This window comes from Misgurnus anguillicaudatus, chromosome 18 (assembly GCF_027580225.2).
Source record: "Misgurnus anguillicaudatus chromosome 18, ASM2758022v2, whole genome shotgun sequence".
Taxonomy (NCBI): Eukaryota; Metazoa; Chordata; class Actinopteri; order Cypriniformes; family Cobitidae; genus Misgurnus; species Misgurnus anguillicaudatus.
Window position 1 is genome coordinate 35,871,577 of NC_073354.2, and position 23,236 is coordinate 35,894,812.

At 34.8% G+C, this 23,236-nt stretch overlaps 1 protein-coding gene across 2 annotated transcripts; it reads left to right on the forward strand.

Moving 5' to 3' along the window:
* Nucleotides 1-663: 663 nt before the first annotated feature.
* flvcr2b (FLVCR choline and putative heme transporter 2b) lies at nucleotides 664-22,672 on the forward strand. Of its 2 annotated transcripts, XM_055186920.2 has the most exons (11): nucleotides 665-1,573; nucleotides 7,242-7,383; nucleotides 13,701-13,841; nucleotides 14,393-14,460; nucleotides 14,541-14,644; nucleotides 16,412-16,522; nucleotides 17,045-17,150; nucleotides 18,379-18,490; nucleotides 18,916-18,968; nucleotides 21,593-21,703; nucleotides 22,016-22,672. In XM_055186920.2, exons 1-10 carry the CDS (start codon nucleotides 1,034-1,036, stop codon nucleotides 21,659-21,661), a joined length of 1,446 nt encoding a protein of 481 aa, XP_055042895.2. In that variant the 5' UTR covers nucleotides 665-1,033; the 3' UTR covers nucleotides 21,662-21,703; nucleotides 22,016-22,672. The 2 variants fall into 2 exon arrangements, with proteins under 2 accessions (XP_055042896.2, XP_055042895.2); XM_055186921.2 differs by lacking the exon at nucleotides 21,593-21,703 and having other exon boundaries at nucleotides 664-1,573.
* Nucleotides 22,673-23,236: the final 564 nt, after the last annotated feature.

A 23,236-nucleotide genomic window follows, 5' to 3' on the forward strand; every position in this document is an offset into this window, starting at 1 on the left:
ATAAAATGCATTATTTAGAAATAACTTGCATGATAAATTCTTGTAGTTTACTATAGGTATTTACTATAGTAACCTGTAGTATAGTTTATTATGTTATAGCGTATTATAGTATTTCAATTTGTTAATATTTATTGTAGTTTTCTCTGTAGTCAATTAATAAACTAGTAATTACTGTAATATACTTTAACATTTACTATGTTAAGGGATTAGAATATCTAGTTTATAAATAAAATTACTGTGTCTATAGTTAACTATGGGAAATACTAAAGTGTGCTGCGGTATTTTTTACAGAATTTTTAAAAATTTGTTATAAAAGGTGTTATTTTTACTATTATTCTTTAAATTAGACAACATTTTAATGTTAATTTTATTTTATAACATTTTTTATTTACCTTAAAATAAAACCTTACAAAAATAAATTAATATTTTGGATTCCTTGAATGACCCGTGCTTGGTCAACTTTATGCAGCGCTGCGCAGGCCGTTCGCCCTATGACATCACGGTACCGCGAGAGCGATAAGAAAGAACAGATTACAAATGGGTCTCGCGGTATCCTCGCGGTACTGTGATACAGATCGGTCTTCGCAGCGTCGCATGAAGTCCGTATCATTAAGCCCTGCCCATTTCGTGACTCAACGGTTGTAATCGCGAGATAACGTTTCTTCTCTTTTTCTTTCTGTGTCAGGAGGTTCCGCTGTGTCGAAACTTTTCTGCGAAGGTTTGAAGACTTTTTACTGCGGTAACCGGAGACTATTAAACCCATGCAGCGGAGTTAAGCACAACTCAAACTGATATGGAGAGTTTATCCAGGATTTAGTCTCCGCTGTTTAATCATTTATCTGTCATGTAAACGTTACACTGTAAAGTATTTCAGAAGCGAGTTTGTCATGTTAAAAAGTAATGGGCACCGCGTCTTTTCAGCATAATCTTGAATGAATGACTGACTGAATTTAAAGCGTCTTAAGGATTCAGGAAAGTAAATGAACTCGTTTGCTGCTTTCACGGAGATAAGACAGTTACTAAACAAGTCAAAATGGGCGATGAATTCAAGTCAGCGGACCGGGAGGTAAATGATAACGATTATTTCACAAAACCATCCGATACCGACGCAGACGCGTGTCCTGAGCCGCCGGTAACGCGTTTATATAAGAAAAGATGGATTATAGTGTGTCTATTCAGCTCATATTCCCTTTGTAATTCCTATCAATGGATCCAATACGGCATCATCAACAACATCTTCATGCGCTTTTACGGCGTGGACTCGTTTACTATCGACTGGATGTCCATGATTTATATGCTGACGTACATACCACTCATTTTCCCAGTCTCGTGGCTTCTGGACAAGAAAGGACTGCGAGTCATCGCCGTCGTGGCCGCGGCTCTGAACTGTGCGGGCACGTGGATCAAAGTGGCCAGCGTCAGACCGGACCTTTTCCCTGTGACCTTTCTGGGTCAGTTCACGTGCTCGGTGGCCCAGGTATTCATCCTCGGGATGCCCTCGCGCATCGCGTCCGTGTGGTTCGGTTCAGATGAGGTGTCCACTGCCTGCTCCATCGGGGTCTTCGGAAACCAGGTGGGCTTCAACAAAATTATAGATAGAAATGGCAGCAAAAAGTTCGGAGTATGTTTTATGCTTTGATTCTGACTAGCCTGTATATACTGTATAAATCAATACAATGCATGCATAGTGCATTAGTAAAAAAAATTAAAATATTGTAGTATATCTTTGTGTTTACAGTAGTAGACTGTAGTATATGTAGTAATTATGTACACTGTAAAAAAATTCTGTAGAAATTACAATATTACTGGCAGCTGGTTGCCAGTAACTTACTGTAGATTTTACATTTATGTTATTTACTGGCAACAGTTTGTTCAAATGAACATGAAACTTTTTAGTCTTTATCTTTTACAGTAAGTTACTGGCAACCAGCTGCATAATTACAGCAATTTTTTACAGTGAGTATTAACAAACAACTGTAAATTGACAAACTGTAGTGCACTTTTAAAATTTCTGTAAAAATAACAGTATTACTGTAGTTGTTTTCCAGTAACTTACTGTAGAGATTTAAATTTGTTATTTAACGAAACAGTTTGTTCAAAGTTAAATAAACATTAAATATTAATAAATCTCTATCTTTACAGAATAAAACTAAAATAACAGCCTGATGCAAAGCATTCTGGGAAACAAAATCTAAAGGAAAAAAAACAGGAAAGGATGAATATTCCTGGTTCCCAGAATGCAGTTCATGAGGCTGTTGTTTTATAGTTTTATTCTGTAAAGATAAAGACTTGTTTATAATAAATGTATTTAACTTTGAACAAACTGTTGCTAGTAAATAACACATTTAAATTTACAGTAAGTTACTGGCAAACAGCTGCATAACTACAGGAATTTTTTTTACAGTGTAAATGCTGTTTTTTACGTTAAAAACTATAATAAAGTATACACTTAATACTGCTTACTATAAACACTTAAGTATACTGTAGTATTTTATGTGGGTTTTGACTTAGTTTAGTTTTTGTAGTGATGCCATTTTCTGGTTATTGTTTTTCCTTTTGCTGACATAACATTTAATGTAAGGCAAAGTTTTTTCATGGGCAGTGTCATGGTTGTTGTGACCTTATAAGCTTGATGAAATCTTGAAGAGCTGTCCAATTATTGATCTAATAAATGGTCAATATGAACTCAAGGGGTGGAGTTGTGAATGTCTGCATAGCACATCAAACTCCAAAAAAAAAAAACTACTTTAAAAAAACGTTGAGTGGCTACAGAATGAATGGCCCAACATCGTGTGTATCACTTATTAAACCGCAGTTTAATCCTGTTTATGGTCCATAAACTGCTCCTAAACAGGTTTGAGATGACACCGGTCTACACATCTTGGGAAATTATCGACCTCCAAGATAAAATTCTGAGTGTTAATTCTTATATATTTGGTTAATTAAAAACAGATGATAAAGGTGCTGGTTGGCTAAAGTTTTCAGGATATTTTACGATAAAGATTTGTATTGATCATATTATGTTTGATGTAAATGTGGGCGCTGCCATTTTTGAGCTCTTTTGTGCAAGACTTCCGGTGAGCCACTAAAGCTAATGGTAGTCGTGTTGCAAAGGACACAAGTGTGTGCTGTTTTGACTGGCTAGTTAATGTTTATTATGAAAACCAGAAAGACTGGTATAATTTGTGCAGTTAGGGGTTGACATAATAGTTGGTAAAAATGCAGTAAATCTCAACAAAACATTTATTTTGCCCATAATCCACACATGAGAGCTGAATGGGGATGTGGCACGTGTGCACCCTTGTATCCATAGTAAAACTTTTTATAGAAACTGCCAGTAAACAATAAATACAATAATTGTTCAAAAACAACAATTATTTGTTATGCTGATAAAATATTATTAAAAAAACAGACTGCAGTACAGCATATATGGGTGATTCTCACGAAAACGTGGTTTTAAAAATGTCAAGCATGAAAATGTAAAAATTGCTTAAATTTACTTTTTTTCCCACCAAACACTGAAAAACAAAGTCTGGAGTAAATGGGAACATTCATTTAAAAACTTTTACTTATCATTTAACACTTTTTGTAACATAATTAAAAAAATTAGTCCTAAAAAATCTCATTACCGCAACAGTCAGAAAACATCAACACTGACATATTTTCAAAATGACATGACAAACCTGAAAGAACATAATTTGGAGATTCTGCACATGCATTTAAAATCAAAGTATTATGCTTCTATTAATTAAATTAACATTTAATAAGCATCTGTTGCGGTAATGATAATCAAAATGTCGTGTAAGCATTCTGACAAGACAATATTTCAAATTAACTGTAAAAAAATGATCTTACCTGGTAGCCATCTTGAAGTAACTGGTCCATGTGCTTGGTCACTCAAAATCAAACTTTATTAAAATTCTGTATTCTTAAACTGTTCTCAAAAAGTGTTGCGGAGGATTAGAACATCAGGCATGGACACATCATTTTCCTAATTTTTCTGCATTATTATTATACATGAATATTCAGTAAATATTTTTTCTGTCATCTAAAGTAGTCTAGCAAAACATCCATTTATTTTTTTTTCTTAATATTTTTGTGTTAATTTTATTAAATTACAACATAACGCATGTTCAAACACAGCCGGACACATTGCGGTAATGAGAATTTCAACAGAAAATGAGATAAAATGTACAATTATAAATTCTTATGATGAAATCACACATTGTGCAAGGTAGAACACAGTATTGTGTTAATTCTGATGCTTTTTAATGTTACTATATTACACATTTTAAAGCTAAAGTCATTAGTGCCGTGGTGTTTCAATGGTTTCGTGAGAATCACTCATATATGACATAAACTGCTTGTTAGTTAATGTTTATAATAGTGCTTAATGCTTTGCACATAGTTTTGTTATGTTTAAATGAAAAGGCAAATAATTTCTGAAATTACCAGGTCATGTCTCCCGTTATGCGTATGAAGCAATGTAATATAATATTAACACACATCCATATTAAACACAAAAGGAAAGCATTACTAAATAAATGTAATTAATGTTCATTGTGCTTTGTACTTGTCAAATAACTCATAATGTGTTGAATGAGAAAAATACTGCTGCTGTCAGGAGTCAATAAAAAAATTCCATTTATAAAAACTCACTCCAGCGGGACAGTTGGGACATTTTAGACATACACATGAAAAAGGTAAAAACGTGAATTCTTGGTCTTTTCAGGTATAAACACTCAACTGACTTTCCCATTGTAAAGATACCGGTCTGCTTTTATAGTTGCGCATTAAAGACCCGTCAACTCTGAGTAACAACACAAAATAAATGAATATATCTTCATATCAGGCCACTTCTTCAGTTTATCCTTCCACTGGGTTATACATGGCAGATGTATTAAATATTTAACATAAGTGTTTTTAATCATGTTTTATGTGTGCTCTTACAACATTGTTTTCTACCGGCCTACTATTAAAACTGAAGTCTTGCACAGCAAAAGAAAATACGTCACATCATTTTCATTCCACAAGCGATTATATTTGCGTACAAGGAAAGGGGCGTCTGACGATCATGATGCCTCCTAACTTCTCGACAAATTACGGTAGAACCTAACTGTAATTTAACTCACATTTGACTTGGCCAGGTCTACTAATCAACAGTTAGATTTGGTGGCTTGTGAAAATGTCATCTCGTGTGATATTTTCACTCAGAAACTATTTGGTCTGTTTTTCATGAATAGCATGAAAATGTTACCTAAAAAACAATAAATGAATTAAAAGTTATGGTATTGGTATCAATAAAAGATAAATTGATAATGGTCGGTGTGGCACCATTCTCATTGCTATATCACATTTCCATAAAAGTTTAATTATATGTAATGTATTGAATAAAATGTATTTGACGTAATATGTACTGAGACCGTAAGTTGTTGTAGACATCTTGCAGTGTTTCCCATACATTGATTTATTTGTGGTGGCCCACCACAGAATCAACACTGGCCCCCACAAATAGAATTTTCATGATTCCCATTTACATTTTTATTTCACCATTTAAAACAGCTTAATTCAGCTTAAAATATAATTTGATATATAATACAGATCAAATACAGATACAGATCAAAGAGTAGAAGGGAAACATATTTCAGGTGCCAACACTAGATCAAACGCAAACACGACATGATGACGTCACATATATGCTAATTAGCGGGTGACGTCATCACCCCCACAGTCTTCTCAAAATCCTGTGGGAAACACTGTCTTGCATAGCTCCTCCTTCTTTTAAAATACCCAATAGCATTTACTTTTAGCATTTACCTCACAGCCTGAAGCTGAAGTGCAAAATGATGTCATAAAATGATTTATTTGTATTGACGAAGATGAGTTTTGAATACCTATATTTTTATAAATGCTATTTTCTTATGGAGCACACTAGGTTATAGATATTCTTAAGGCAAATTATTAATCAATTTAAAGCAGTAATCTACACATGTACAATAAATGGAGGCTCTATTATTTCCTTGAATGCATTTGGATGAAATAAATATAAAGAAATCATAAGTCATTTAAATGTTATTTCTTTTCTAAGGTTTATCAATAAAATGACAAATGGGTATTAAGATTTCTTAACTTGTTTGCCTTATAAAAGTATTTTATTTGTATTGTATGTATGTTGATTGAATAATTCTTTGTATCGAAAGACATTTGTCCTCTTGATCCAGCAGGACAGGTAATGTGTGGAAAAGTGTCTGGCTTCTCCGAACAATTTGTTTTGCCAAGTCAGATCAGTAATGATATCTGTCTTTTATCTGGGTTTAGTGTCAGGAGTTGTCCATGGCCATCTTTTATTGGCTGTCTGTATTTGAATATGTATAGTCAGTGTAGTTATTTGCCTAATCGATAAGTTGTTGTATGCACAGACTGATTTGGATGTCATACGTGTGCTTTATCATACATGATTATCTTTACTCTCTATGCTGTGAGGACAATAACACTCAAAGCATAAAGTAAATAACATACTAATAAAATGATCAACGTCTGATTACAATTTCAGTATTGAATTAATTTTACATTTATTTTTACTCAACATCCTTGTTCGACATGAGTTAGACATTTACACATATCTAGAGTTGGAGATTTTAAGAGTTAGTTTACGTAAATTGTTTACCTTTGTGAAAAGCTTTGGGTAAATTATGTGTAAGAAATGTTTGAAGAGTTTCGTTGCAAAACGAGATAACCACCGTTTTTTTAATTGTTCAGAAATCTCGTTTTTTGGTTGTGCATTCCAATTAATTTCAATGCAACTGCAGTTGGTTTGTTTGATTTAAACCTTCATAACTTAAAAAATACAGCTAAGTAGCGCTGTAAAACAAAATAATAACATAATAATAAACATGTTTTGTCAAAAATTTTAAATAATTTATTTATCTTGTTTTGCAACGAAACTCTTCATTTCTGGCTTGCGTGCAGACGAGTGAATGATTCATTCAAAATGAAAGAGTAATCGCTACTGACAATCACATCATCATCATCATACAAAGCAAAATGACTTCTTTGATTGTCTGCACATTTCACTAAAGGCCTTGTGAAATTGACCTTTGTTAACTTTCAGTACTGTAGGAATGTCTTTATGATTGTGAATTTTGGCATTTGTAGCTCAACAAGTTTACATTCATATACTTGGGTGTGAAGTAAGGTTTCCGTCTGAATTGTTTTAAGCCTCAGATTCATTTTCTTTGCAGTTAGGAATCGCCATCGGCTTCCTCGTCCCACCAATCCTGGTCCCAAATGTGGATGATATGGATGAACTGGCGGGTCACATCAGAGTTATGTTCTACATCACGGCGGGTGTGGCCACCTTCCTGTTCATCTTGGTAATAATTGGTAAGCTCACACGTCAATCATGCTGGTGTCACAATGGCGCACAGTCAGTGTGTTTAGTACTAACATGTTTGACTCTGGCCTGTTGCACAGAGCAGGTTTTAGTGGTTATCCAGGTAAGTTTGGGATTAGTTTGAGTTTCGGGCTCAGGAAGGTGTAGTTGTTTAAATCTGTGTTCATTGCCATGGTAAATTACACTACCCGTTTTAATGCACTCCAAAATGGGTTTGATTCTGGGTGAATGATAGCAGACCCATACTGGACAAATCGGCTGTGAGTAAACTTTATTTAAAAGCAAACCGTGCACTGCAAAAAATGATTTTCAAGAAAAAATGTTCTTAGTATTTTTGTCTTGTTTTCAGTAAAAATATCTGCTCTTTCTTGATGAGCAAAACGACCCAAGAAAATAAGGCTAGTTTTTAGACCAAATATATCACATTAAAGGGGCGGTTTCCCGGACAGGGATTAGACTAGTCCTAGACTAAAACATTTTTAAGAGCTGTCCAAACTGAAAACAACTTGCACTGACATATCTTGCACACAGATAATGTTTTTAGTAAGGCATATTTTTTAAAACTAGTTATATTTCCTAATTTAACTAAGGCCTAGTCCTGGATTAAGCTTATCCCTGTCCGGGAATCCGCACCTAAGTGATTTTGTCCATAAAACAAGCAAAAAAATCTGCCAATGGGGTAAGCAAAAATATCTTGAACATTTTTTTAAACAATAAATTCAAGACAAATTTGCTTACCACATTGGCAGATTTTTTTTGCTTGTTTTATGCACAAAATCACTTAAATTTGATATTTTTGGTCTAAAAACTAGACTTATTTTCTTGGGTCGTTTTGCTCATCAAGAAAAAGCATCTTAATTTAAGAATGTTTACATATTTTTACTAAAAAGAAGACAAAAATACTAAGATTTTTTTTCTTGAAAATATTTTTGCAGTGTGTTGCTTTTTACAGTCAGTGCTATTTATAAGTCCTCATGTTTTCCCATAACACTTTCTTTAATGGAGAAATACACACACCTACTTTTTATTGTGTTGAATCTTATTGGCTGTTTGCTAAAAACGTCAGCCTTTATGTGCACACACATGGTAAACAATCATTAACTTGGGATTTAAACAAGAGTTAAAAAAGTTCACTATATGAGGTGGTTTCCCGGACAGGGCTTATCCCAGTCCCAGACTAAAATGCATGTTTGAGCTGCTTTAAATTAAGAACACCTCCTGTTTAATTTTAACATATTTTGTTGACATTGTTTTGTCTTAAGATGCACACCTGTAGTGTTTTTTGTAAGGTATGTTTGTAAAAACTTCTTTAATGAACTAATATTACTAATGCCTAGTCCTGGATTAACCTAAACCCTGCCCTATGAGTTCACCGGGGTGGATTTGTCAGTTTTTTTTTTAACTCAAAAAACAAGATTTGTTCAGCTCTCTTTGTGCAACAGGTCACTGGACTGGATTGTGCTGTGCACAGATAACCAGACTTTATTTCATTTCCTGAAATAGACGTGAATGTCATCTGTTAGACACTGTAAAAACAGTTTTAATACAAATATCTTTTACACAAAGTTTAAATAAACCTTCTGTCATCATTTATCATTTATTCTTCCTTGTGTCAAACTAAATTTAAGGGTCTGGTTGGATGGATCTAATTTAATATCAGTACATTTATGACCTCAAAACTTAATAATAATGAGATTTAATGACACTAAAAATGTGCATGTGGCTTAAAGACAGCTTTATGTCATTTCACAGTAAAATTACGGTGACGGTTTAAATGTCATTCATTTTAACAACTCTTCCTCTTTTTGTGCCCTTCCTTGTTCATGTTCTTACATGTTAGACTTTGCTGATAATGCTAATGATGTAAAGAAAAAAGCTTTCACCGTTTCTCTCCCTCTTTTTGATCTTACTTGTTTTTGCTTTCTGATGATGAAATGCTGATCTGCCCAGATTTTTCTCTTGACACAGCCACAAAACCTTGTGTAGGAAGTTAGGTCATGTTTTTGATGAAAACTCATGTGACTTTAGTTCTGTTATCACACACATAAATGGGAAGAGCTTTTATCTGATGAGAGAAACACGTGAAGTGACTGTTCTCTGTTTTGTCTTGTATTTGATTTAATTTTTTTAAGTAAAGAACTACAGGAGTACATGAGCTCAGATATCTGCTGTAGAGACTTTAATATCCGCTGCTTGTTTAATATCACAGAGTTCAGTCACCTGCCGTTTTGGGGACAAACAACACAAACAACCCCAGATGTCCCCAGAGCCTTACTTTCTTTCTTTCCTTTAATTGTTTCTTTCTTTCATTCCTTTTTTCTTCCTTTCTTCTTTCTTTCTTTCTTTCTTTCTTTTCCTTTCTTTTTTAATCCTTTCTTCTTTCTATATTTCTTACTTTCTTTCTTCCTGGCTTTCTTCCTTTGTTCTTTCCTTACTTTTATACCTTTATTTATTATTTATTCCGTTGTTCATTCTTTTTTATTATTTTCTTCTTTCTTTCTTTCTGTCTGTCTGTCTGTCTGTCTGTCTTCTTTCTTTTGTATATTTATTTTTTCCTTCTTTCTTTCTTTCTTTCTGTCTTTCTGGCTTTCTTCCTTTATTTCTTTCTGTCTGTCTGTCTGTCTTCGTTTCTTTCTTTCTTTATTTTCTTCTTTCTTTCTTTCTTTCTTTATTTCAACCTGGATTTCTTTCTTTGTTCTTTCATAACTTTTATTCCTTTATTTATTTATTTATTTATTCCATTGTTCATTCTTTTTTATTATTTTCTTCTTTCTTTATTTCTTCCTCCTTTTCTTTTTCTTTCTTTCTTTCTGTCTGTCTTCTTTCCTTTCTTTTTCTTTCTTTCCTTTCTTTTTCTATCTTTCCTTTATTTTTTTTCTTCATGGCTTCCAACCTTCATTCTTTCTTACTTTTATTCCTTTATTTATATATTTCTTTATTTATTTCATTGTTTATTCTTTTTTTATTTTCTTCTTGCCTTTCTTTATTTTTTTCTTCCTCCTTTCCTTTGTTTCTTTCTTTCTTCTTTCTTCCTTTATTTCTTTCTGTCTGTCTGTCTTATTTCCTTTCTATATTTCTTTTTTTTCCTTCTTTCTTACAAGCCTGGCTTTCTTCCTTTGTTCTTTTCTTTCTTTTATTCCTTTTATTTATTTATTTATTTGGTAACACTTTACAATAAGGTTCATTAGTTAACATTAGTTAACTACATTAATTAACATGAACTAATAATGAACTGCACTTATACAGCATTTATTCATCGTTGTTAATGTTAATTTCAACAATTACTAATACTTTTATAAAAAGTTTGTTAATGTTAGTTAATGCACTGTGAACTAACATGAACAAGCAAATAAAGCTTTATTTATATTAACTAACGTTAACAAATATTAATAAATACTGTAACAAATGTATTGCTCATGGTTTGTTCATGTTAGTTAATACATTAACTAATGTTAACTAATGAACCTTATTGTAAAGTGTTACCATTTATTTATACCATTTGTTAATTCTTTTGTGTTACTTCTTCTTTCCTTCCTTTCTTTATTTCTTTCTTTCTTCCTCCTTTTCTTTCTGTCTGTCTGTCTCTCTTCTTTCTTCTGTCCTTTCTTTTTTCTTTCCTGTCTGTCTGTCTGTCTGTCTTTCTTTCTTTCTTTTCTATATTTATTTTTCCTTCTTTCTTACTTTCTTTGTTCCTTTGTTCTTTCCTTACTTTTATTCCTTTATTTATTTCCTCCATTGTTCATTCTTTTTTATTATTTTCTTCTTTCCTTTCTTTCTTTCTTTATTTCTGCAATTGTTCATTCTTTTTTATTATCTTCTTTTCTTTCTTTCCTTTCTTGCTTTCCTTTCTTGCTTTCCCTTCTTTCTTTCTTTCTTTCTTGCTTTCTTGCTTGCTTTCCTTTCTTGCTTTCCTTGCTTTTTTCTTCATGGCTTCCAACCTTCATTCGTTCCTTCCTTTTACTGTTCTTTCTGGACTATAAGCCGGACTGGAGTATAAGCCACATCATTAAAAAATGCGTCATTAAGACGAAATAACATTTACACATAAGTCATATAAGTCACAGTGGACTATAGGTTGCGTTTATTTAGAATTTTTTTTTCACAAAATCCAAGCCGAAGAACAGGCATTTAATCTGGAAAATAACGATAGCAGACAGCAGCAGGCTGAATAGATGTCTGTACGTTAAAAGTAATATTATCAGTTATTGAAACGATAAACCATAGCATACAGAACTTACCTGGAAGGTTGAATAGGCTAAATTAACCGAACAAGCCAACTAGCGTGAAGTTCGCATACTCGTCATTCCACATTACTGAACTCATTGAACTACATAATTACAGAAGCAGCATATGGCGGACTCTAGTGGCTGTAGATGGTAATGTTGTCTCTTGCCTCCATAAATGTAAAAATTAATTCATACTGACTTACAAGGCGCACCTGACTATGAGACGCAGCACCAACAAAGTTATGAAAAAAACGCGGCTTATAGACCGAAAAATACAGTATTCCTTTATTTAATTATTTCTTCCTTCCTTTCATCCTTCATTTTTTCCTTCTTTCTTTCTTTCTTTCTTCCGTCATTTCTTTCTTTCCTTCCTTTCTTCCTTTCCTTTCGTCTTTCCTTTCTTCTTTCCATTTTCCTTTCTTTCTTTCCTTTCTTTCTTTCTTCCTTTTTTCTTCCTTTCTTCTTTCCTTTCTTTCTTACTTTCTTTTTCCTTTCTTTCATTTCTTTCCTTTCTTGCTTTTGTAAGGACAATTCCCTGAATAAAGATAGCCCCTCCCCGGGGAAGCACATCATGACATCATGAGGCCCGAGAAAGCAACTCTCCACGATTCACAGTGGAACTCTCACTGAGACACATTTGGTTTTCAAAGATCACCCCTTTAGGATGTCATACATTTGTATTCTTTTTCTCTCAAAGCAAACTGTATATGAAATGCTACATGCACAAAGAATCTTAAACTGATCTTATTTGTTTTCACTCAATGCAAGTGGTTAATGGTTTCACTCATATAACAACAGAATTCAATGTTAAAGTATAAGTAAAACTTCATTCAATGGGGATAGACACCTCCCATCCTAAACATAAACCAATCACCCACTGTATGCAAATTAAGGCAGCCCTGAGTTTTACAACAACCAATCAGTACTAAATTCCTATATGCTTTGTCTCTCTGGATATTTAAGGGAATGATGTAAAATGGTTCAGCGGGTCTTTCTGTACTTGAAAATTCACCTCCATGATGATGTATCTTTGTAACCAGATATTCATCATTTGCCAGGTATGCATTATTCTCATTTGATTCTATTTGTTTCTTCGTATTTGAATTGGATGTAAATTGGCTTCTGAATTATGTTTTTCCTACCTGGTTAATAAATAGTTATGTTTGATTAAATTCTGTGTTGCTCGATAAATGTTGACACTGCAAGTAATATCGTTGTATCGTAGTTACCGTAAGGATTGAAATCAGGCTAGGATCGGCCCAATCCTAGTTAGATGGTGAATAATACATCAGCTGAGGATTTGAGAGATACGACTAGCGTTAGTTTAAGTGTACTTAGAAGCGTGGAGGCTAACAATATGTGTTTCCTTTTAGAGTAACATTTCTTAATTACTTTAAATAGGGTCAGACTCATAATAAACCTCTATTTATTTCAATATTATTCTATTCATTAACTTTGGTTAGAAATAATTATTGTATTAATTAAGTGTCACCTATAAGGGGACTAAATAAAGTATGTTTAAAGTTGAGCACGCAGAGAGATTAAGCATATAATCCAACCTCTGGCAGCGACCAATACTGATTTGCTTATGACCGTTGACCAGTATATTAATTATAAGGCCCATACTAGGATCATGTGCGGCTATGAGAACCGAATGAACGGGTGTAATGCCAGAGCTTTATCAGAATAAATAAACAAACTGTAATAAATTCTGTAAGTGTTAAAAGTAATAAACAATCTGATTTGTATTATAATATAAACTAAATCTTTATCTTTGAAGTCAGATAAGAGATAAATATACTTAAATTACATGACGGCAAAACTAAAACGTCATATGCAAGTGCCGGAAAAGACTGAACGCGCTAGAATCCTTCGACCATGCCGTTGGTTGCCGCCATTGGGCCAACGGATGGATGGGTGACATATTTTACCCCCTTACACTTTCTTTCTTCCTCACTTCCATCCTTTCTTACTTCCATCAATCATTTGTTTTCTTTCTTTCTGCAGTAAAGCTGAACTCGGATCAATGCTTATGAAATGGTTGGTAATTGGATGAGTTTGTGATTTTATGTCGTTGTCAGTGTTTCAGGACCATCCTGAGATCCCTCCCACTCACGCCCAGGTCGTGGCCCGTCAGATTTCTCCAGAAAGCTACTCGTACACCGACTCCATCCTCAGACTCCTCCGCAATAAAGCCTTCATCCTCCTCGTCATCACTTATGGTGAATGTCTCAACCTCATAACCACCCATTCAAAACCTTTAAAGGAGTAGTTCATCCCAAAATTAAAATTATCTTAATTATTCACCCCATTTGCTAGATGTATTTGACACTTTCAGAGTTATATTAAATGATATCCTTGCTCCTTATAGGTTTGTAATGGCATTGAATTGGGGCCACAAGTTTGAAACTCCTAAAATGCAGGTTTGATTTTAGAAAAATATTTACGTTTCAAACATTATGGTCATATTTATGTTTTGGGGTGAACTGTTCCTTTAAAGTGAATTTACAATATAAACTGTATTTATAATCCAGCCACACAGACAAACAGGAAATTTCAGCGGTATTAAACTTGACTGAACATTTGCAGATCTTTTTATTGGTTGTATTATGGCTGTGATGTTATTTAATCATTATATCATATTGCATAAAGTAATGAAAAATCTCTATTATGATGAGCAACAAAATTTTAGACTATTGATTTTATATGTTAAGTTATACTTTAAACCATCATGCATCACCTCTCTTTCTGATTGGCTGATCTGTCTGTTTAGGTTTGAACGTTGGCTGTTTTTATGCAGTGGGTACACTTCTCAACCGAATGATCATAGTTCACTATCCTGTAAGTCCCACCCCTTTTCTGTCTGACAGTATTATGTTAAATGTGGAGAACGTACAGGGATGTTTCTTCCGGTTTTGCAGGGAGAAGAGGTGAACGCGGGCCGGATCGGGCTCACCATCGTAATCGCGGGCATGGTGGGTTCCCTCATCTGCGGTATCTGGTTAGACCGATCCAAAACATACAAGTAAGAAACTGGACTTCAATCTCAACAGATGTCTTCAGAAACAAATAAAAGTCATTAAATATTTGTCACTGCAAAGCAAAAGATCTAAAGAGAGGTCTTTTGAGTACTCCCTCCTGTGACTCTTGTTTATATGATTTAATTTAGTTTGTTTCATCAGGTGTGTTAAACTGGACCTTAGTGAACCCATGATCTTTTGTGTCTGACCCAGCACATCTTCCGCTCCAGGACATTATTATGATGTTCCTTTAATTTAGCAGAATTAACAACAAAATGCTTTATTTACACATAACACCACGTACCCCAAACCCACATCACAGAACTGACATTGCACATTTATAATACAACAAAAATTGTGTATTTGTTTAACTACAGGGATATTTTTTGGCTTTACTTTCTATTGAATGTAAGTTTTTGATATAAACCTTTTTGTTTTTTGATATTTCATTTATTTAATATTATTTCTGCATTTGGATAGCTTTACATTTGCACCTGCTGTGAATGTTTTGTTTACAACAATGTTTTGTCTCATCTGTACATTGTTTTATCAGCATCCATACTTATACTTGACTCAGAGTTCCCACAGGTCATGGAATTTCTGGAATATCATGGAATTTTAGAAGGTCTATTCCAGACATTGAAAATCGGGAATTTTTTTTTTGTCAAAGTCATGGAATATCAGGGATTTTTGTTTGTTGCTTTGAATTTTAGTTTCAATTTATCAAAATGTAATTCCAAGGTTCCCACGGGTCATGGAATTTCTGGAATATCATGGAATTTTAGAAGGTCTATTCCAAACATTGAAAATCAGGGAATTTTTTTTGTCAAAGTCATGGAATATCAGCGATTTTTGTTTGTTGCTTTAAATTTAAGTTTCCATTGATCAAAATGTAATCCGCTTGTTAGCTTGTAATGTAAGGAATATAATTTCCGTGTCCAAACCTTCGCTGACTACAATTTAAACAGCTGATGTTTATTCAAGCTACATTTTTATAAACTCATGGTGTACACGACATTTTCCAGGCTCACGGCATCCCGGACATAGGTCATGGAAATGAAGCTTTGTGGTCAGGGAAAAGTCAGGGAATTTGACATTTGACTTAGAGTGGGAACACTGATATCCGCTTGTTAAGCTGTGACATAAGGAATGCCGTTTCCGGGCAGGGCTCCACTGATTTTTAGTGAGACTAAAATCTAAGCCGTTTCTTAACATTGTTTACTCATTTCAGACATTTATGCTAAATTTTTAAAAACCGTGGTGTACACATTATCCAGGCTCATGGCATACCGGACATAGGTCATGGAAATTTAGCTTTTCGTCAGTGAAAGTCAGGGAATTTGACATTTGGCTTGGAGTGGGAAGTAGATTCCTTGGGCAGATATTATGCCGAAATATTCGTAATACAGTAAATGTGCATGCATATCGTAATATACATATCATAATAGTTTGCAATTTACAATTACGATTATCATACTACAATTTTGGAAAAGTTTTTGGTGAATTCAGATAGCAAAGAGACTGGAGAGACGACAACAATGTTTTTTCCCAGAAAGTACAGTATGTGAAACATGCATGTTGGTTATATAAATATTTTTTTTATTTTGTTATAGATTTTACATAACAAAATAAGTTAATGTATTATTGTCTTGCATATTGTATATATCACACAGTTTAGCAAGTTATCTCATATTGCATTTTTATTCAATATGATTTTTGAGTATTTAGTGTAGTATGTATTGTAAGATCTGATGTATCTGATCTCCTCACAGACAGACCACTCTAGCTGTCTATCTGATGTCTCTTCTGGGTTTGGTGCTTTATGCTTCCACCCTTAATCTGGGTCACCTGTGGGTGGTGTTCATCACGGCAGGAACCCTCGGGTAAGAGAGACTCATTCGTAGTGAAGTGAATCATCAAGCCTAATAGTTTTCATTGCTCCTTTTTAATAGCCTAAATGCATGTGGAAGTAGACGTTCAGAGTTTTTTGCATGATGGGCATTCAATCGGATGAATAAGCTGTAGGAGCCTCGTGTGTTCTTTAAATATGTTTGTAAATTAATTTTAACACATCTGTCTGATAACCCATACATATAGCAATTTTTTTTAAATTTGCCCGTTTATCAAGAATAAAACATATTGGCCTAGTTTCACAGACAGGGCTTAGCTAAAGCCAGGACTAGGCATTAGTTAAATTATGATCTTTTATAAACATGTCTTAGAAAAAGACGTTACTGGTGTGTAAATTTGAGACGAATCAATGCCACTAAGATATTTTAAGATCTGTTATTTTCAGTTGAGACAGGTTAAACATGTATTTTGGTCTAGGACTAGCCTTAAGCTTTGTCTGTGAATTTGTGAAACCAGTTTGTTTTGGGTTTTCACAGTGTATTTGTGCGTTACAGGTTTTTTATGACGGGATATCTGCCTCTCGGCTTTGAGTTTGCCGTTGAACTCACTTACCCAGAATCTGAGGGAACATCTTCAGGACTTCTGAACTGCTCTGCGCAGGTGTCTGAATTTCATTTCACTTCTTGAATTTTCACACAAGTTTCCTGTTGTACGAAGATAGTTTTAAGTGATACTTCACCCAAAAATTACACCATCATTTACTCACCCTTAACTTTTTCGCCGCCAGTGTTTTAAAAAAAAGTTTCCAGCGCCAGTGTTTTTCATGATTTTCACAAAAGTTTGGTGCCTTCCAGAAAATGTTCTTCTTTAAATATATAAACGTACAATATACCAAATGAAAGAACAGACCCTCTGCTTTCAAACAAACAAAAAAAAAAAAACGTTTCATCCTACCTTCAGTAGTTCTTTTGTAATCAGCTTTTGAATATGGGTAGATTTCTGCAAAAACACCACATTTTGAGCAAAAAGACTTTTCATAGAGATCCCATTCAGAGCGATCTTTAAAACAGACACGGACATGCAGCCGATTGCCATAGGGCAATACTTCCGGGTTACAGAAAAAAGTTCCACCTGGTGGATAATAGCGGTATTGCAGAAAGACGGAAATACTCGTCATTGGCGGGGAAGCGTTTTCTCTTGAATGACCAGATATCTCGTCAATGGTGGCGAAAGAGTTGTATATGATTATGTTTTTTCAGACAAACACAATGGAAGTTATATTACAAAATGTCCTGGCTGTTCCAAGCTTTATAATGGTAGTAAATGGTGCCTCTGATTTTAAGCCCAAAAAAGTCCTTCCATCCTTCACAGAAGTAATCCACACGGCGTGAGGGGTTTAATAAAGGCCATCTGAGGGCACTTTCTAAGAAAAATATCAATATTTAAACTAAAACTTTACTAACTAAAATAAGTAGCTTCTGTTGACAACCGACACGCATTCACGAGAGGGTGCGTTTCCAGCGTATGACGTAGTGTACGAGATGTAAAGACGAACGCAGAAGCACAGAGATCAAAATAAAATGCCAGTCAGAAAAAGAAATTGAATTTTTTTGCAATTGTCTCCACGCCACTATGCTACGTCCAACATTATAAATACTGAACACGTTATAGGTGGCCTGTTTGTTTATATGCAATGTGAACGTTTACATTTACATAAATTTGTTTAACGGGTGCTTTTATCTGAAGCGACTTCTAAATGAGAGGGCGTTTAACATTTTGACAATAAGAGGAGCTGTATCTATTTCTCATTGTTTTTAGTATATAGACGTGTATATAGTCAAATTTAAGTATTACAAACAAGTAAAGTTTGTCTTCTGTCTTACTGCAGGTGTTTGGGATCATATTCACAATCTCTCAGGGGAAAATTATGGATTCGTTTGATACTTTAGCGGGAAATCTTTTCCTTTGTGTCTTCCTGCTTATAGGAACCATCTTGACAGGTGCGTAGTATGATCAATACCATCACTTTAACCAGTATTTAACTGCAGATAAACAAAGATTGGTTTTATTGTGTCTGTACTGTGTGTTTTTCCTCTTTAAAATAAATACTTCAAAGTATGTCCATATTTCAGATGTTTACGTGTTTGGTTATTGTGTAACTGCTCTTACCATAGTTCTGTGAATGTAATAGTATTGGAGATGATAATGCTTCTTAGAAACTCAATCCCTTAATGTTTCAGTTAATGTATGAGCTATTAAATGCATAGAAAACACTGGGTTGAGCTGCAAACATCATTGTTTTGATGTAGTTACAGACCACTATGTGATCTCACTACTATTATATATTTAGACAGATAATGAGTTGATTCCATTAATTCGTTAAAATGTTACAGCTGTCCTGTTTGCTTGTTTGTGTTTATTTCAGGTTGTATTAAGGCAGATCTGCGCAGGCAGATGGCAAACCAGCAGGCACTCACTGTAAGTACCTGGCAATAAAACAGTTACATCTGCAGTTACATCAATTTCTATCATGTTTGTGTGACTGGAGCTCCAGTCATTAGTTTAAATATGTTGATATAAAAGCCGTGTTGATTTGTTAGCTGTTTAAAAAGTCCACAGCATGCAGTTGATGTTCCTGCAGTCTTCCACCTGATGTTCGCACACTTTGAGTTTTTATAATAGTGTGGAGATTCCAGCGCTGTGATTGAATAACACAGAAAGTGTTCAGAGATTTTTTTTCTATAAACACCTCATCCTGTTTTCACCTGTCACTTCTGCTCATTTTTACACCCCACGTCCCGTTTCCTGTTTCCACTCAGTTTCCTGTTTTAGCTTATCCATTATATGTTTCTGCTCATTTTGTTTCATGTTTTCAATCACAGTTTCCTGTTTTAGCTTAGCTATTTCCTGATCCTGCTCATTTTGCTTCCTGTTTCCGCTTACAGTTTCCTGTGTTAGCTTAGCTATTACCTATTGCTTCCTGTTTCCACTCACAGTTTCCTGTTTTAGCTTATTCATTTCCTGTTTCTGATTATCTTGTTTCCTGTTTCCACTCATTCCTTTTTTTTTCTTTCCGAACATCTGTTTCCACTCATCACATTTCCTGTTTTCGCTTATCCGTTTCCTATTTGCACTCATCACGTTTCCTGTTTCCGCTTATCTGTTTCCTGTTTCCACTTCTTCATTTTCCTTTTCTGATCATCATGTTTTCTCCTTTCCCTTTTCTTCTTTTGCCTCATTCGTTTCCACTCATCACATTTCCTGTTTCCATTCATCCGGTGTCCACTCATCCTGTTTCCGCTTCTCCATTTCCTGTTTCCACTCAGCCCTTTTCCTCTTTCCGGTCATCAGTTTCCCATTTCCACTCATCACGTTTCATTTTTCCGCTTATCCGATCTGTTTCCACTCATCCCCTGTCCACTCATCTTGTTACCTGTTTCTGCTTCTTTTTCTGGTCATTCTGATTTCTGCTTATGATCATCTTGTTTCCTGTTTCCACTCATCCCTTTTCTTCTTTCCTCTCATCAGTTTCCTGTTTCCGCTTATCCGTTTCCTGTTTCCATTCATCCCCTGTCCACTCATCTTGTTTTCTGTTTCCGCCTCTCCATTTCCTGTTTCTGATCATCTTGTTTTCTTCTTCTAATTATCTTGTTTCCTGTTTCCACTCATCCCTTTTCTTCTTTACGCTCATCAGTTTCCTGTTTCCATTCATACCCTGTCCACTCATCTTGTTTTCTGTTTCCGCTTATCCGTTTCCTGTTTCGATTCATCCCCTGTCCACTCAACTTGTTTCCTGTTTCCGCTTCTCCATTTCCTGTTTCCACTCATCACGTTTCCTGTTTCCGCTTCTTCATTTTCCTTTTCTGATAATCCTGTTTTCTCTTATCCCTTTTCCTCTTTCCACTCATCAGTTTCCCATTTCCACTCATCATGTTTCCTGTTTCCGCTTATCCGTTTCCTGTTTCCATTCATCCCCTGTCCACTCATCTTGTTTTCTGTTTCTGCTTATCCATTTCCTATGTCTGATCATCTTGTTTTCTGCTTCTTATCATCTTGTTTCCTTTTTCCACTCATCCCTTTTCTTCTTTCCGCTCATTAGTTTCCTGTTTCCACTTATCCGTTTTCTGTTTCCACTCATCTCCTATTTCCACTCATCACGTTTCCTGTTTCCGCTTATCCCTTTCCTGTTTCCATTCATCCCCTGTCCACTCATCTTGTTTCCTGTTTCCGCTTCTCCATTTCCTGTTTCCACTCATCCCTTTTTTCCTCTTTCCGCCCATCAGTTTCCCATTTCCACTCATCACATTTCCTGTTTCAGCTTATCCCTTTCCTATTTCCACTCATCTTGTTTCCTGTTTCCCCTTCTTCATTTTCCTTTTTTGATAATCCTATTATCTCTCATCCCTTTTCCTCTTTCCACTCATCAGTTTCCCATTTCCACTCATCACGTTTCCTGTTTCCGCTTATCTGTTTATCCGTTTCCTGTTTCCACTCACCCGGTTTCCACTCATCTTGTTTCCTGTTTCCGCTTCTCTCTTTCCTTTTCTGATCATCCTGTTTCCTCTCATCCCTTTTCCTCTTTCCACTCATCAGTTTCTCGTTTCCACTCATCCCCTGTCCACTCATCTTGTTTTCTGTTTCCGCTTCTCCATTTCCTGTTTCTGATCATCCTATTTTCTGCTTCTGATCATTTTGTTTCCTGTTTCCACTCATCCCTTTTCTTCTTTCCGCTCAGCAGTTTCCCGTTTCCTGTTTCAACTCATCTTGTTTCTTGTTTCCGCTTCTCCATTTCCTGTTTTTGATCATCTTGTTTCCACTCGTCCCTTTTCTTCTTTCAGCTAATCAGTTTCCTGTTTCCACCCATCACGTTTCCTGTTTCCATTAATCCGTTTTCCATTTCTGCTCATTTTGTTGCTTGTTTCCTGTTTCTGTTCATCTCATCTCTGCTCATCCTATCTTTTCTTTCCGCTCATCACGCTTTTTTTTCCATTTATCCGTCTTCTGTTTCTGCTCATCTTAGTTTCTACGCATCTTGCTTTCTCATTTCATCACAGTTCATCCGTGCTCACGTTCACAGATCAGACCTCTGTGTGTGTCTGCAGGTAACAGCGAGCAGCTCAGATGTTAAGGATCAGAGTGGCTCATCTCTCCTCCCGTCCACACACATCTGATCAATTAATCACTCTCTGATTATATCATTCACTGGGGCTCAGGTACTGGAGACACACAACAATCTGCCCCTCTGATTCACACACTCAATGTTGATGATCATAGCTTATGCACTGATTCACACATGCTTTGAGCATTTCTAGCTTTTATTATTTGTAAGTGATGCTTTAGTTGATTTTAGCTTTACTGCTCTATGTGCATTGATTGTATCATTTTCTACACCGTCTATTTATTCTGTTGTGAATATCCAGCTGGCTCTTTTCTGATATGTGCATTTAGTTACGTGTGTGCGTGCATGCATGTGAGTGACTGACAGGGGGCGCTGTTTCACTATGTTTCATATGTTATGTTTACAGGATCTTTTGAACAGATCGGCTGCACAAGCTTGTGTTATAAATGAAGCCAAACTTTAAAAATGTGCACATCTTTGTCCCTTATAATGTGATCACAGAATGATTTTTGATTTGAGATTATTTATCTTTATCATTTGTGACTGACATTTCATCTCAGCCAAGGCTGAAACTAACTTTTTTCTATGTTGTGCATTAGTCTAAAGTATTATTTTTGATTGTATTTGTGTGTAAATTTTTACTGTGTGTTTCGTTTAACACAAACATGTTGTTTTGCAATTGAAGTGTGTTTGTACACTGATCATTTTTATACATTTGTGTAATCATTACTAATCTTCTCAGGAATTCTTTGCATTATTTACTTCATAATACTTGATTTTAAAGTAATCATGTTAACATCTCGATCAAATTTTCATATGAAATCCACATGAATGCACAAAGTTTATCAGTGTTATAGAGATTGAAGACATTGTCCGAGTAGAAATAAGCTCTGTCTACACAGATGAATGCTGTGTTGGTTTCCATCTATGCAGTAATATAAATTATGAATAACTGTTTCATAAAAATGCAACTATTTTGTAGTTTGTTTGTTTGCTTTTTGTATATTTGATGTGAAGTTTTAAAAACTGGAGAACTTTTAATGAATAAAACATCTAAATACTATATGAACTTTGAAAACCCCTGAATAATTCCACTACGTTTAGTAATAACTATACTTATTTGCCACAATTTTGCCCAAATACCATAGTTTTAGTCATAGTTAAAGGGTTAGTTCACTTTAAAATGAAAATTCTGTCATAATGTACTCATCCTCGTGTTGTTCTGAACCTGTATGAATTTCTTTTTTTTTTGATGGGCACGAGACAGGATATTTTGAGAAATGATGGTAGACACACAGCAGACCATTGACTTTCATAGTAGGAAAAAAATATGATGGAATTTAATGGGTACCATCAACTGTGTGCTTGCCATTATTTCTCAAAATATCTTCTTTTGTGTTCATCAGAAAAAAGAAATTCATACAGGTTTAAAAAAACATGAGGATGAGTAAATGATGACAGAATTTTCATTTTAAAGTAAACTATCCCTTTAAAACCATCACAGTTTTTGTTGATGGGGTGGGAATCATTTGGACTCTCATGAATATGCTAATTAGTACGTCGAGAATCTATTCTGAATCGAATCGGATCACAAGATTTGATTCTAAGTTGATTGTCGACGTACTAA